The sequence below is a fragment of the Perca fluviatilis genome, chromosome 15 (genome assembly GCF_010015445.1).
Source record: "Perca fluviatilis chromosome 15, GENO_Pfluv_1.0, whole genome shotgun sequence".
NCBI classification, from domain to species: Eukaryota; Metazoa; Chordata; class Actinopteri; order Perciformes; family Percidae; genus Perca; species Perca fluviatilis.
This window is the reverse complement of record NC_053126.1, coordinates 24,372,894-24,388,702: the sequence shown is the minus strand read 5'-3', so window position 1 is coordinate 24,388,702 and position 15,809 is coordinate 24,372,894. Positions and strand designations below refer to the sequence as shown.

The following is a 15,809-nucleotide window of genomic DNA, read 5'->3' as shown; positions in this document are numbered from 1 at the left end:
AATATCTTAAAAGTCCACAAGAGAGCGCAACAGTCCTTCAAGTATCATAGTGTACACTGTTATTTATCGTTTGTCACAACATCCAAGTTGCCATACGGTATATAATGAATATTTAGACAACTGTACTTTTCTGACCTTACTATGTGGGACTTGTAATTCTTCTAAGCATTATTACTTTAAAATGATTTTTAAAGATGGTGGTACTGCATATTTCCAAACAAATATATCCAAGCACAAACCAATTCATACTCATTTGGCCTGGTGCTTTTAGAGCAGCAGTTGCACTTTACCTGGTTGGTAGCACAGTCTTGTCTTTTATAGATGAGATTCTTTCTTCTGGTTTTCAAGTATAATGGTTAATCTACTGATGTTAAAGCCATACTATTAAAACGTATCAACTAAAAAAAGTGCAATAATCACGTTAAGTTTGGTCAATATTGAGATCACAATTACTTATTGACTTCGGAAACTTAACATATCTTTGTAATAATGAGACAGCAGTAGCAGTGGTTAAATTGGGCCGGGGCTCTCCGGGGCTCAGCACCGGCACATAAGCCTGCTTGTTTGTGTCCGGATGTGCCTGCTTGCAGTCAGTTACCTACTGGAAATATGTCACCTTGCATTGAACCTTTTTTTTTTTTTTACTTGTCTTTCAAACACTAGATTTCTTGAACTTTAAATATAATTCAACTGAAAAACAAATTTAAAATGTATGTAAATAAAATATACAGTACAGGCCAAGCCCTTTTGCCTTCACTCTGTGGTCCAGCTCACCCCAAACCATCTCGATTGGGTTCAGGTCCGGTGACTGTGGAGGCCAGGTCATCTGGCGCAGCACTCCATCACTCTCCTTCTTGGTCAAATAGCCTGGAGGTGTGTTTGGGGTCATTGTCCTGTTGAAAAATAAATGATGGTCCAACTAAACGCAAACCGGATGGGATGGCATGTCGCTGCAGGATGCTGTGGTAGCAATGCTGGTTCAGTATGCCTTCAATTTTGAATAAATCCCCAACAGTGTCACCAGCAAAGCACCCCCACACCATCACACCTCCTCCTCCATGCTTCACAGCACAGATTTCCACTGGTCTAATGTCCATTCCTTGTGTTTCTTGGTCCAAACAAATCTCTTCTGCTTGTTGCCTCTCTTAGCAGTGGTTTCCTAGCCGCTATTTGACCATGAAGGCCTGATTCGCGCAGTCTCCTCTTAACAGTTGTTCAAGAGATGTGTCTGCTGCTAGAACTCTGTGTGGCATTCATCTGGTCTCTAATCTGAGCTGCTGTTAACTTGCGATTTCTGAGGCTGGTGACTCGGATGAACTTATCCTCAGTAGCAGAGGTGACTCTTGGTCTTCCTTTCCTGGGGCGGTCCTCATGTGAGCCAGTTTTGTTGTAGCGCTTGATGGTTTTTGCGACTGCACTTGCGGACACATTCAAAGTTTTCGCAATTTTCCGGACTGACTGACCTTCATTTGTTAAAGTAATGATGGCCACTCGTTTCTCTTTACTTAGCTGATTGGTTCTTGCCATAATATGAATTCTAACAGTTGTCCAATAGGGCTGTCGGCTGTGTATCAACCTGACTTCTGCACAACACAACTGATGGTCCCAACCCCATTAATAAGGGAAAAAATTCCACTAATTAACCCTGACAAAGCACACCTGTGAAGTGAAAAACATTTCAGGTGACTACCTCATGAAGCTCATTGAGAGAACACCAAGGGTTTGCAGCGCTATCAAAAAAGCAAAGGGTGGCTACTTTGAGGAATCTATTATATAAGACATATTTTCAGTTATTTCACACTTTTTTGTGAAGTACATAATTCCATGTGTTCATTCATAGTTTTGATGCCTTCAGTGAGAATCTACAATGTAAATAGTCATGAAAATAAATAAAACGCATTGAATGAGAAGGTGTGTCCAAACTTTTGGCCTGTACTGTATATACATTTAAATAAATACAAACAAACAAAATTGGACTCAAATGAATGTGTTGTGATGTTAGTGCACTTCCACAATCTACTGAAAACTCCTAAAATATATTTTTAATATATCAATATAATAAATATATATCAACATTAGACCACAATAAATTAGATAAAATATGTTGAAGTGTACTGCCACAACCTACTGAAAACTCTTAAACATATATTCAACATTTTGGTAAACTATATTCAACATATTCCATGCAGCACAATAATCGTTTAATCTTGGTTTCATTATTGTTGAAAGCCAAAATTGTAATTAAGAAAAATATAAATTTGATTAATCGCCCAGCCCTAATGATAATATTGTAATATATTCCACCACAACAGAATTGTCATCATATGTTTTTTATTGGACTGAGTGTAAGAAATGAGTTTACCTCTTCATTACATCAGAGCACAGCTGCATTTTGATCAACAAGTCATCTTCATATATTGTATGTCATACAGGTGTAATGTGGATGTGCAGAGCTTTATATTGCTTTACTTGAAATTCTGAAATGATTCCAGCATGTCGTGTGTGAGCCTTAAAGCTACTGCAGAGTATTAACAACCACCACCTCCCCGTTAATGTTAAGCTCTGTGGTTTTCCAGTCGAAAACATTTCCTGTTGGTACTGTCTTCCCAGAGAACATGTCTTCGATCATGCGGTCTGAGAGGACGGAGTCCCACATATTAATATCACCGATCTCCCCAACAAAACTCTGGCTGGCATCAAATGAACCCAAGTAACTATCCGGATCTTGTCCGATGATAACCTTGCCTCCGGGTTGGACTGTGTGACCCTTCTTGTAAATTTTGGTCAAGCTTTTCCTCCCATCCATGAAGAGAGCGGCCGCACCTGAGCTGGAATCCCAGGTGACACACAGGTGGGTCTGCAGGGCGCCGATCTCAGGGACTCGGAATAAAACCCCTTTTCCCGCCAGATAAAAGGACAATCTAAACACACATATTCATAACAGTACAGAGGCTTTAACAATGCAACATTCAAATAATACACAATTATTGTACTGTATTACCTTAATTGTGTGATCATATAAAACTTTTTTTAATGTAATAACTCATGAATACATGTCAAAATTATTGGTAGCAGTAGTAATATTGTTGTTATGAGTATTAGCTAATTTTATTTCAGTTGTTTCATTTGTAGTAGCAGTAGTATTGTAAGCAAAAGTAGATTATTCTTTGTAGTATCAGTACTTGTTGTAGTAGTGTTCTTCGTAGTAGCTGTAGTAGCAGAAGTATTGTAAGTAGCAGTTATAGTAGTTGCTAGTAGTAGAATAGAATAGTCTTTATTGTCGTGGTACATGTATAACGAAATTGGATGCAGTCCTATCAGTGCAAAACATCTGCAAAAGTGCAAAGCAGGTGAAAAAATAAATATAAAAGAGCCAGTTCATTCAGTTGTTTTTGATTTAATGTAATGTTCCACCAAAACAAGTTCCTTCCAGAGGCTATTTTGCCGCCGCACCGGGGCTCCCTGCAGCGCTTAGCGCCGGCCATGACGATTGTTATTGGTTTAACCCTTGTGTTGTCCTTCGGGTCCCATTGACCCGAAGGACAACACAAGGATTATGTGCTTCCGTTTACTTTGTTGAGAATTGCTCTCTAAAACCGGTTTCTTTTAAAGTAAGTAAGTAAAGTTTATTTCTAGAACACATTTAAACACAGTTTAAGCTGACCAAAATGCTGTACAAACAAGAACTAAGGTGCTGTATTAACCCTTGTTTAGAGAGCAATTCTCAACAAAGTAAACGGAAGTACATAATCCTTGTGTTGTCCTTCGGGTCACTGGGACCCGAAGGACAACACAAGGGTTAAGGAAATGCCAATAAAGCAGAGCACGTTTTTCTCCCATCCCAGAATGCTGTGTGGACTAGCCAGACCCTGCTCCTTTTTTCTCCTTTTAATGCTCTTATCAACATGGAAAAGTGGATCGGCTTGCTTTGTGCAAATGTTTTTTTATTGAAAACAACATTGATTCTATCTGAAGTCATCCATTGTTGCCTGGCTTTAACGAGGGGGGCGGAGAATTCACATCAGCTGTGTGCTTGGCCATCAAGTGGTATTTCAGACTGGACGTGCTGTGATGATAGCTCAGTTCACAACGACAAAACACACAGATCACTTTGGTCTTGTCAATGGAGCCATTTGGCAACTTTTTAAAAGTAAACTTACCATTCAGAATCTTATTGGCATCCATTTCGGCGTCTCGCGCTCGCCATCCACTCAAAACGTAACATTAGCCTACTACTCTTTGGCTGGCTCGCAAGCCCAAACAAGTGTGTGCGGCGTGCCTGTTGTTTTGTTTCCGGTCTAGCAGCTAGATCCGGTGTGGTGTTGTAGTTTTTCTAACGTTACTAGTTGTTGCAACAGCATGTGAAAAAAACTACAAAGTTTGCAAGGCCAAAAAGAACGTTAATCTCGCGATAAAAAAATCAACACCGTTAAAATAGGTTTGCGCTAATGCTGTTAATAACGCGCTTAACTGACAGCACTATAAATAACTAAATATTGTCAAATGTTAAATTCAGAATATCGGCGTTTAGTTGTGTCTACCTACCTGCCGTTCAGCTCACGCCACACATTCAACTCGTCATAGTCTTGGGTCCGGTACGCAAACAGGATGATCTCGCGTTCACAGGTGAGCTCTGTAGCCACGCGCATGCACAGAGTGAAAGCCCCCAGGTTCAGGGGCTTCAGAGGGACCATCTCCACATAACTGGTACTCGTCTCCGAGGGGAACACCAAGGACTTAATGCTCCCACTCTCTGAGAGAAGAAAAAAAAAACATACAAGCTATATTAGATGTGTTTATGTTCTACATATATGTGCAATATGTGTATAATTCAGAAAAGGGTGGTTTTAGTCCATTTATTTATTTATTTTTTTGTCTCATGTTTTTGTATTTCATATAGGGAATTCACGATAACGGATAATACCGATACCTTCCGGTTCTAAAATTATAAAACACAGAGGATGCCCATTTTTTTTAAAGCACTTTAGGCACTGTTTGTGACGATGCCAGTGTTAGCAGCATCGGTGCTGCGCCTCTTCCGGAACTAATGGGGGCAGTGTATACGCTTCAGAGTGTTCCAGTCGATATATTCAGAATTAGGAGGTCACGAAGAAGTGGCCCAAGTCATGTCCTTCTGGTACATACGAGAGTCAACTCTACCCAACCTTAAAAAACGGCATGTTCACTGCAAACTCATGGTCCTCTCTTTCTGATTTACAGCCCACCTCTCTTGGCTTCAAATAACTCCGTTGTCGGCTACGGCCGCTGAACAGGCTACACGTTGTAAACACCCGTGGCTTGCTTGCCTGCTCCTTAGGTAACGTTAGCCGTTAGCATGGCAGCGTTAGCCACGGTTAGCCAGGACCAGTCGGGATCACTTTACTGGCAGTGTTTCAATTGTTTTTGCGAGTAACCAACTCGGGTATTATACTTGTACTATAAAATTCAATGTGAGTACACGAAATGGCAAAATGCCTGTCCCATGTAGCTGTTATAAATTAGCCTGAAGCTAATGCTTAGCTACGTGTTCAGGAGGACATTAGCCAACTCGGCGTCCTTTTGGACTGCCAATCTTTACCTGGGGTTTGTAACGTCTCTGGTCACGCAACTGTTAGAAACACTGTTGTTGTTTTTGCACAGTACCTTTTGAAAAGATGCCTGCAAGTCTGGAATGTGTCTGGGGACACTAGTTGTTGCACTATGACCATTCATTGCACTTATGTTATTATATGCTCTATGGCACATGTTTTGTATGTCTTGTTATGACATTTTGAGATTTTTCAAATATTTTAATAAAGAATTTCATGTTTCAAGTTAAAGTACAAACAAAAAGATGTTTACCGTGGTATGGAAATCGCCATCGAGAATTGTGTTATTTTACTGGTATTGGCACTGACTATTGAATTTTTGGTATCGTGACACCCTTAATTTCTTATGTGTAAAAGCAACACAACTAAAGCCTAATTTGTATGCAACTTAATTGTCTGCACTTGTCAATGTAAATACTAACTTCTTAGGATTTTATTTCTTATGCACCTCATCTACTAGAAGCACAGTTTCTCTCCAGCTACTGTTGAGCACTTTCTCGATTCATCAATCCTTTTGTCTAGAATACAATGGAAAAATGAAGTTTCCAGACCCTATGGTCATGTCTTAAAATATCTTGTTTTATCCAACTAAAAGTCCCAAACCCCAAAATATTCAGTTATTACTACTACTACGATAGAAAACAGTCAAACAGAAGAAAAATAAATTGCATTTCAACTGGAAAGACATATTTTTTAAAACAATTTTTAAACCATTTATTTTCTCTTCATCAACCTCTTGATTAATGGACTAATTGTTTTCGCTCTAGTTAAATTTGCAGACCAGTGCCCCTAAATTAAAAACATTAAATGTATACATTAAATGTATACTTTTTTTATTTATGCACAGGTAGGCACATAAAGACACAAGGGAAAAGAAAGATATACATTTACCGGCCAAGGAGACGGCAACAAGGAACAGGACGGTGTAAAGTCTCATTTTGTCTGAGCAAACCTGCAGAAAAAAAGACTTTTACTCTTTAACTCATTCCACATATAATGCTATTTTAAGTTATATGCAGTGTCAGTAGTTTTTATAAAGATATAATAGTACAATGAAGCTGTAAACATACCGTACTGCTGTGAAGGCCCTGCTGCAGAAAGTCTGAACACAGAGACCAAAACTGGATAAAAGATCAAACTAAAAGCAAGAATATGATCTGTGCTCCTCTTCTATTGGCTGACATATTTATTATCTGCCAATGAGATTCCCAAATCTTGCTACCTCCCCCACTCACCCCTACACTCTCTTGGACCAAACTCAGCGTTTTCACAGACCCCTGTGCCATAGTGCTTGAAAAACTATTAAAACACAGACATACTGTTGAACTGAACCACACTTTTTGTAGTTTATCGTAGTTTATTTTGACTCAATTCCACATACACACAGAATGGACTTTTTGAACTTTTTAGCCAACATAAACTAGAAGTTTAATTTATAGTCCTCCAATTTTAACATGCACGTCCCCATGACAATTGGGAAACTCCATCTCCTGAGAAAGATTTTGTCAAATGATCAAAAGCTGCAAACATACTAATTTGACTTTCATAGAAAATGACGGCCACAAAACCAGACAGACCGTGTGGTGAAGGTGAGGAGAGCTTAATGGGAGGACAAATGGATCCAGATCAGCTTACCAAACTGTGGAGAAATCATACGGCTGTGGTTGTTCTTTCTCGGATCATCTGAAGTGTCATCAGGGCCCGGTTTTTCAAAAGTAATCCACTAGGATTTTGGATAACGGATTGGATCAAATCTTGAAAATGGGTTTTTCAAAAGAAAAAACGGATTACATAATCGGATTAGATCACATAATCCAATCTTGGTTTTGATCCGGATCAAACCTTTAGTTTGGGTTTTGCAGAACTTTTTTGTAGGATTTGGATCACTTTGATCCAAAAAATCTGGATTAAACTGATCCCATCAGAAGGGTGGATTCAGCGTGGATTTAATGCCCAAAATGTAATGAAAACATAAAAAATTTATCAAATAATACTATATTTGGATCATGCAGTATCTTACAAGATATCCTATTTATTCATAAGGTTTTAATATTATTTGTTCATCCGTCAGGCTACAGTGATTAGGTAGGCTTTAAAGTATTCAGCCTTTCAGTATAGGCCTACAGCAAAGTAGAAAGAGTTTGGCCTCATAAAATAATCCCCCCAACAGCTGTCAAAATTGACCAAAAACAATAAATTTTATTCTGTCACTAATTGATATATATATTCATCACAATCGAAAATATTTTCGTTTTTAGAATATTTATTAATTCAATTCAATTTTCAATTCAATTCAATTCAATTCAATTTTATTTATAGTATCAAATCATAACAAAAGTTATCTCGAGACACTTTCCAAAACCCCAACAATTACAGTAATTCCATCAAGAGCAAGCATTAGCAGTGGCTATCGCGACAGTGGCAAGGAAAAACTCCCTTTTAGGAAGAAACCTCGGCAGACCCAGACTCTTGGTGAGGTGGTTGTCTGGCGGGGCGGTTGGGGGTGTGATGAACAGTGGTGATAATAGTCACATTAATGGTCAAGCAGTGACGCGAAGGTCATCGTGGAAGTTCATGTCATAGCAGGGCACATCGTGTCATACTGAGTAGTGCAGTCCCCTATACCGGATCCAGACTACTCTGTGCATAGGAACATCACAGCAGGCGTTGGGGATGAAACGTGGCGCAGCAGAGCATGGGTGGATGCGGCGGATGCAGCGGATGCAGCAGGATGCAGCAGGATGCAGCAGGATGCGGTAGGATGCAGCAGGATGCAGCAGGATGGCGCGGGATTTGCAGAGAATCACAGAGCATAGCTCTGCGAAGAAGAAACATAAGGACTCGGGAGTAAACTCCCCAGAGCTAGATTAGTAACAAGCAATTCTGGGACAGGATGCATACAGAAGTAACAAGTAGAGAAGAGAGAGCAGCTCAGTGTGTCATAGGAAGGAAACAGCAACCCCTGCAGTCTAGAATTGTAATAGCATAACTAACTACGAGGAGAAGCAGGTGGGCCGGGTTAGGTGGGACGCTGCAACTCCTCACTCCTAACTATAAGCTTTGTCAAAGAGGAGGGTTTTCAGTTTACTCTTGAATGTGGCCGGCGGTGTCTGCCCTCGAAGACAGACTGGGAGCTGGTTCCATAGAAGCCCGAGCCCATAGCTGAAGGCCCTGGCCCCCAGTCTACTTCCAGAGACTCTAGGAACCACAAGTAACCCCCGCAATTCGGGGCGCAGTGCCCTAGTGGGACAATAAGGTACTAAGAGCTCTTCTAGGTATGATGGTGCTTGACCATTTAGAGCTTTGTAAGTCAGGAGGAGGATTTTAAATTCGATCCTAGACTTCACAGGAAGCCAATGCAGAGAAGCTAATACAGGAGAAATATGATCTCTTCTCTTAGTTCTCGCGTAAGGCTACGTTGCAGCATTCTGGATCAGCTGGAGAGCCTTAGGGACTTATTTGGACAACCTGATAATAAGGAATTGCAGTAATCTAGTCTAGAATGCATAGAATGCATGGACTAGTTTTTCAGCATCATTCTGAGACAGGATATTCCTGATTTTGGCAATGTTACGAAGATGGAAAAAGGCTATTCTTGAGGTTTGTTTTAAATGGGCGTTGAAGGATATATCCTGATCAAAAATAACTCCCAAATTTCTGACCGCAGTGCTGGAGGCCCGGGCAATACCATCCAGAGTAGCTATATCTTCACGCGAAGTTCGCGCAGTGCGTTGGTCCTATCACAATAACTTCCGTTTTGTCTGAGTTTAACATCAGGAAGTTGTAGGTCATCCAGATTTTATATCCTCAACACACGTTTGAAGTCTTGCTAACTGACCACTTTCATCTGGCTTAATTGACAGATATATATGGGTATCGCTGTCGTAGCAGTGATAATTAATTGAGTGTTTCCTAATAATATGTCCTAGAGGAAGCATATATAAGGAAAATAGAATTGGTCCAAGCACTGAGCCTTGAGGAACACAAAGGTGGGTGGGGGGGGGGGGGTATGTTTTAAAAGAAAAAAAAGGTTTTTAATTCGAATGGTTGACTTTGGTGTTTTTGGAGGGTTTATTTTTAATGTAAAAAAATAAAGAGTGAGAGAAAAAAAAAAAAAAAAAAAAAAATTTTAGTTGTTTTTAAAAAAAAGTCTAATCTCTGTAAGGATTGTATGATCAATAGTGTCAAAAGCAGCACTAAGATCTAGTAAAACAAGAATGGAGACAAGTCCTTTGTCTGCAGCTGTTAGAAGGTCGTTAGTAATTTTCACCAGTGCCGTCTCTGTGCTATGATTCTTTCTAAATCCTGATTGAAAATCATCAAATAAACTGTTGCTATGTAGAAAATCACATAACTGATTAGCAACCACCTTCTCAAGGATCTTGGATAGAAAGGGAAGGTTAGATATAGGTCTATAGTTTGCTAAGACCTCAGGATCCAGGGTCGTTTTTTTCAGAAGAGGTTTTATCACAGCTAATTTTAAATGACTGCGGTACATAACCTGTTATAAGGACATATTGATCATATCTAGTAGTGAAGTGTTTACCACGGGTAACGCTTCTTTGAGTAGCCCTCGTTGGGATGGGGTCCAAGAGACAGGTAGATGGCTTAGCTGAGGATATCTTTAACATTAATTGTTGAAGGTCTATAGGATAAAAGCAGTTTAAGTATATGTCCGGATTAGTTCGTTCGTTCTAGCGGTCCTGTATTTAAAGATGAACTGTTAGAAGTTGAGGGCAAAAGGTGATTAATTTTATCTCTAATTGTTATAATTTTATCATTGAAGAAGCTCATGAAGTCATCACTACTCAGAGCTAGAGGAATAGATGGCTCAGTAGAGCTATGACTGTCTGTCAGCCTGGCTACAGTGCTGAAAAGAAACCTGGGTTGTTCTTATTTTCTTCTATTAGTGAAGAGTAATAGTCTGATCTGGCTTTTCTTAAGGCCTTCCTATAGGTTTTGAGACTTTCTTGCCAATCCAGACCGGATTCTTCCACTTTGGTGGGGCGCCACTTACCCTCGAGGTTTGTGAGACGTTTGAATCTGGCGAGTTTGTTCGTTATACCAAGGAGCTTTTTCCTTCCGCTTCATCGTCTTCTTTTTGGAGAGGAGCGACAGAGTCCAAGGTAGATCCCGTAAGGCAGAGTGCGCAGCTCCCCCAAATGCATCAACCCGGAGGGACTGAGGTTAACATAGAGGTCCTCTGTTATTCTAAGGCACGACATAGAGTCAAATGCTGTTGTAATATCTTCCTTAAATTTAGCTATAGCACTGTCAGATAGGCATCTAGTGTAGAAGCCATTATCTAGTTTAGTATGGTCAGGTAGCAAGAATTCAAAAGTAATTAAAAAATGATCTGATAATACCAAATTCTGCGGAAATATTCTTAAGTCCTCAATTTCAATACCATATGTCTGACTGAAACCGATTGAATCCAGTAATGTGTTGAAAGCAGTAGTAAGGCTATTGCTGTCAACGTCCACATGGATATTAAAATCACCTACAATAAGTACTTTGTCTGATTTAAGGACTACACATGATAAAAACTCTGAGAATTCAGAAAAAAATTCAGAATACGGACCTGGAGCTCGGTAGACAACAACAAATATAATTGGCTGTTCTGATTTCCGTGTTGGATGTTGAAGGTTAAGAACAAGACTTTCAAAAGAGTTATAATTCAGTTTGGGTTTAGGGTTAATTAACAGGCTTGAATCAAATATGGCTGCAACTCCCCCTCCTCGGCCGGAGCCTCTAGGAATTTGAGTATTAATATGACTGGGAGGAGTCGCTTCATTTAGACTAACATATTCTTCATGGCCCAGCCATGTTTCAGTAAGACAGAATAGATCAATTTGATTATCAGATATCAATTCATTTACTAGTACTGCTTTAGAGAACAGAGAGATCTGATATTTAGTAATCCACATCTAATTTTCGCTCTCCTTTTCTATCATTGCAGTGGTAGTTTTAATTCCAATTAGGTTGTTAAGTATTGCCCTCTATTCACCACTTTGTGTGGTCTGTTGTTGATTATAATTGGAATAGTACTAGTACTACATGTTACTGGAATAGTACTAGTACTACACGTTACTGGAATAACACTAGTACTACATGTTATCCTGCAGAAAACATTTTCAGATTCATCCACTTGTATAGTGCTATCAGGATCAATGCCTGGGGGACATGAATCTGTGATATTTTCAACATAATGTCAATACAATATTAGTGATGCATGCAATGATTACAGAATAACCAAAAAAATGCAAAGAATGGCAATCACCGATTTTTGAAATCCAAAACAAATCCAAATCAGAAATAGTGTTTAACTATTGCGTCCCTTGTTGCACGTCCTGTTTGCTCGTTCTGGCAGAATGCAGGAGGTTGGTTAGGGTCTCCAAGGGGCTCAGGTGCATCATTGTCAGCACAGAGAGGGACATTGCGTATGTAGCGATGTTGTGCAGGACAATACAGGCAAGGGTTATGTTGCATGCTTTCTGTGGTTCTGCTCTCAGGTAGTTAAGGCATGCAAAGCGCCTCTTAAGAACTCCATTTAAACGCTCAATTGCACATCTTGCTCTGCAATGAGCAGCGTTGAAGCGTGCCTGCGCCGGTGTATTTGCTGTTAGAAAAGGAGTCATCAGCCATGGTAGGAGTGGGTAGGCACTATCTCCTAATATTATGCCATCCGGTCGGTTGGTTTGGAGGTCTCTATATAGAGCGCTCTCCCTCAGGATGCGTGCATCATGGACAGACCCAGGCCACTTGACAACGCAGTTGGTGATGATGAGGTCAGCATCACACACAAGTTGGACTTTGATGCTGTGCCTCCCCTTTCTGTTCATAAACTCCCATTCATTCTCACGAGGTGCTTGTAAATGCACATGTGCGATTCGATCTCCAATAGTATTGGGCATATTCCCCAAAGAAAAAAGCTGCGCTTGGCCTGGGCAATCTGGTTGTCCTTTGAAAGAAACAAATTCATTGACCAGGCTGGCCAGGTGACGATTGACACATCTCTCACCACATCACACACAGCTGATTTCACCACTCCCATATAGTCACCAACAACTTGATAGAAAGTCCCACATGCATAAAAGTAGGAGCAATGAGGATCTGGTCTTCTACAGACAGACCGTGACTCCTTTGGGTTCTGTGTTGAAGTTTTGGCCTGAGAAGGTTCACAAGGTACTCTATATCCAGCCTTCCCAAAGCGAAACCGGACATACAGCTCCTCAGTGGTGTATTGCTCCAGTGGCTTGATTGCATTCAACATACACCCTTTGGACGGTATCCTCTCCTGGCAAAGTGGTGGTGGCGGTGGACAACACCTGCCATGTCACTGTCTCTCTGTGAATCCTCTGAGGAAGGCTGATTTATATGGCTGTGTAGTTGGTCGTTTCAAACACACCTATAGACCTTTTTCACGGCAGACATATTTACATGTCATAGTAGGAAAAGCACAGGTGTATTCAAAACCATTAATGATGACTACATTCCACTTAGGAGAGGCCCTGGTATTGTGCATGCTGACTCACTGAAATAGCTCACTGGGACACTTGATGGAATGGAGCCATCGTTAAGGTTATCAATTTCAGCTGTTCTTTTCCTACTATGACAAGTCAACATGTCTGCTGTGAAAAAGGTCCGTTACAACTGATTGGTTTTGGCTTGTGTTCAATTGAGGCAATTGGACCCAAGGCCTATAACTGATGAACACTGTTCACTATAGTAAAGCAACGGAACCATGGACTCAAGAAGCTGTAACTTCACTGCTGCTGAAACCAATGCACTACTAGAGGGTGTTCGGTGCCATTATGGAACAATAGTGGGAAGTTTTAATTCTGCTAAGGATACCAACAAAAAGAAAAATTATGTTTGGACTTTAATCACAGAAAATGTGAATGCCATAGGGTCTGGCCAGAGGAGGACCACAGACCAAATCAAATTGCGGTGGAAGAATCTTAAGGCCAGGGCAACAAAGGACCATGCTGAAGCCAAAAACCCACAAACAGGGAACAAGCCATTTAAGAGGGGAGATTACACAGATGTGGTCCTCGACATCATTGGAGGTGCTCTCCATGGTATTCAAGGTGTTGTAGGGGATGGTGAGCCTTGGATTGAGGAGGAGGAGAATCTGCCAGTTCCTCCTGAGGCTGATCCAGAGAGCGTATTTATATTGGATCTCAGCTCTGTTCCTGAGGAAGAAGCTGGATCCTCATTGGTTGAGCCAGTGGTAGTTGCCACAGGATCTCAGAGGAAAGGCTTGAAGCGCCCTTCATCAAACAAAGATGATGATTACAAGGCACTTCTGCAAAAAGAGACTGAAAGGGCAGAAGCACAGCTTCGTCTGGCAGAGGAACAACTGACTGACCAAACTGCAGCAAACCAAGGCCAGACTTGAGATCCGCCTCCTAAAAGCTACGCTCAGACAAGCTGGTCTCTCCACATCAGATGAGGAAGTCTGAAATTATTGTGGAGTATTTGACATTAAGTCTTTTTTTTTTTTTTATTCAATACATCTATATTTGAAACTTGTTATTAATATCCTCAATGTACAGTGTTTGTGTTGTAGGTCTCAGATGAGCGGACTGCTGGAAGAGGATGGGGTGGGGTTTTTCTTGTTTTTAGTTTTTTTTAAATGTGTGTGTTTTCATTTCAAATATAAATAAACTTATATTGACCCCACACTGGCTATTCTACTTGTTGCTCTTTACATATCTATAGTTCTACATTGTGACTTCCTATCCTGTTTGAGCACTGGTTATCCAGATTTGGTGATCCTGAAAAGTTCCTATCCGGATCAGATTGATCCAATCCGATGTTGCTTTGAAAAACTGCCTCAAAAGTAAACTGGATTACGTGATCGCGGATCGCAAAAAAAAGGATTACTAAATCTGGATCAATTTTATCCGGATTAAACCTTTTGAAAAACTGGGCCCAGGGGCCAGTTGTTCAAAACATTTAATCTGGATCAAAATTATCCAGATTTGGAAATCCCATTTTTTGCTATTCAGGATCAGGTAATCCGTCTTACTTTTCTGACGGTTTTTCAAAGCAACATTGGACTGGATCACCCTGATCCAGATAGACAGTTTTCAAGATTACCAAATCCGGATCACCAGTGCTCTAAATGGGACAACCTATCACAATGTGGGCTACCAGCTATGTAAAGAACAGGTAGGAGAGACAACATGGGGCCACTGTAAGTGTTTCTTATTTTGAGACAAAACACAAAAATAACAACCATCCACTTCCATTCATAATTTCTTTTATGACCCCTCATCTGAGCCACAACAAATAAAAACAAATATACATTAACATCTGTTGTTCAAAACTTGTCAGTAGGATTTGGATATCTTTGATCCAAAAAAACAGGATTATCCTGATCCCAACAGAGGGTAGGATTTCAAGGTGGAGGAAAATTGTAGTAAAACTTTAAAATTGGTCAAATAATACATTTGTATCATGTAGTGTATATACTTTTATTTATATTTTGCACTTGACTTGTGTAACCGTTGTAACAGTGATAAAGTAGATGAAGTAGACATAGGCTACCAATTAAGCTATTCAGTATAGTAAAGTAAAGTAAAAATAAAGTAGAAATGATCTTGTCCCCATGTCTAAACGAGAAAGTGAAAGAGCAGAAGCACAGATACTCCTGGCAGAGGAACAAATCAAGCTGACCAAACTGCAGCAAACCAAAGCCAAACTTCAGATCCGCCTCCTAAAAGCAGGGCTTGGAAATGCTGCTCTCTCCTCCTCAGATGAAGAAGAACCCTGAACAGTCTTTATTTTGTTAACTGTTGGACATTTAGCCTTTTGTTTTTTTTTTAAGACATTTTCAAAATATCCACAATATATTTGTTAATGTATATTTTTTTTATTTGTTGTAACTCAGATGAGGGGTCATAAAAGAAATTATGAATGTAAGTGGATGGTTATGTTATTTTTGTGTTTTGTATCAAAATAAGAAACACTTACAGTGACCCCATGTTGGCTCTCCTACCTGTTCTTTACATAGCTGGTAGCCCACATTGTGATAGGTTGTCCCATTTAGATCACTGGTAATCCGAATTTGGTAATCTTGAAAACTGTGTATCTGGATCAGGGTGATCCAATCCAATGTTGCTTTGAAAAACCGGCATAAAAGTAAGGCGGATTACCTGATCCTGAAAAGCAAAAAATGGGATTTCCAAATCCGGATCATTTTGATCCAGATTA

At 40.1% G+C, this 15,809-nt stretch overlaps 1 protein-coding gene across 2 annotated transcripts in view; it reads right to left on the bottom strand.

The window, feature by feature from the left end:
- Nucleotides 1-2,314: 2,314 nt before the first annotated feature.
- The window catches only part of LOC120573919 (pentraxin fusion protein-like), a 35,388-nt gene continuing 21,893 nt past the window's right edge, over nt 2,315-15,809 (bottom strand). The window contains exons 1-4 of one of the 2 annotated variants that reach the window (XM_039823836.1): nt 6,659-6,732; nt 6,480-6,540; nt 4,546-4,753; nt 2,315-2,921 (exon numbers count right to left, since the gene is read on the bottom strand). In XM_039823836.1, the coding sequence (XP_039679770.1) occupies nt 2,516-2,921; nt 4,546-4,753; nt 6,480-6,525 (660 nt within the window). In that variant the 5' untranslated portion in view covers nt 6,526-6,540; nt 6,659-6,732 and the 3' untranslated portion in view covers nt 2,315-2,515. Of the gene's footprint in view, nt 2,922-4,545; nt 4,754-6,479; nt 6,541-6,658; nt 6,733-15,809 lie in introns of those variants that run through there. The other variant, XM_039823837.1, reaches the window with a different exon arrangement.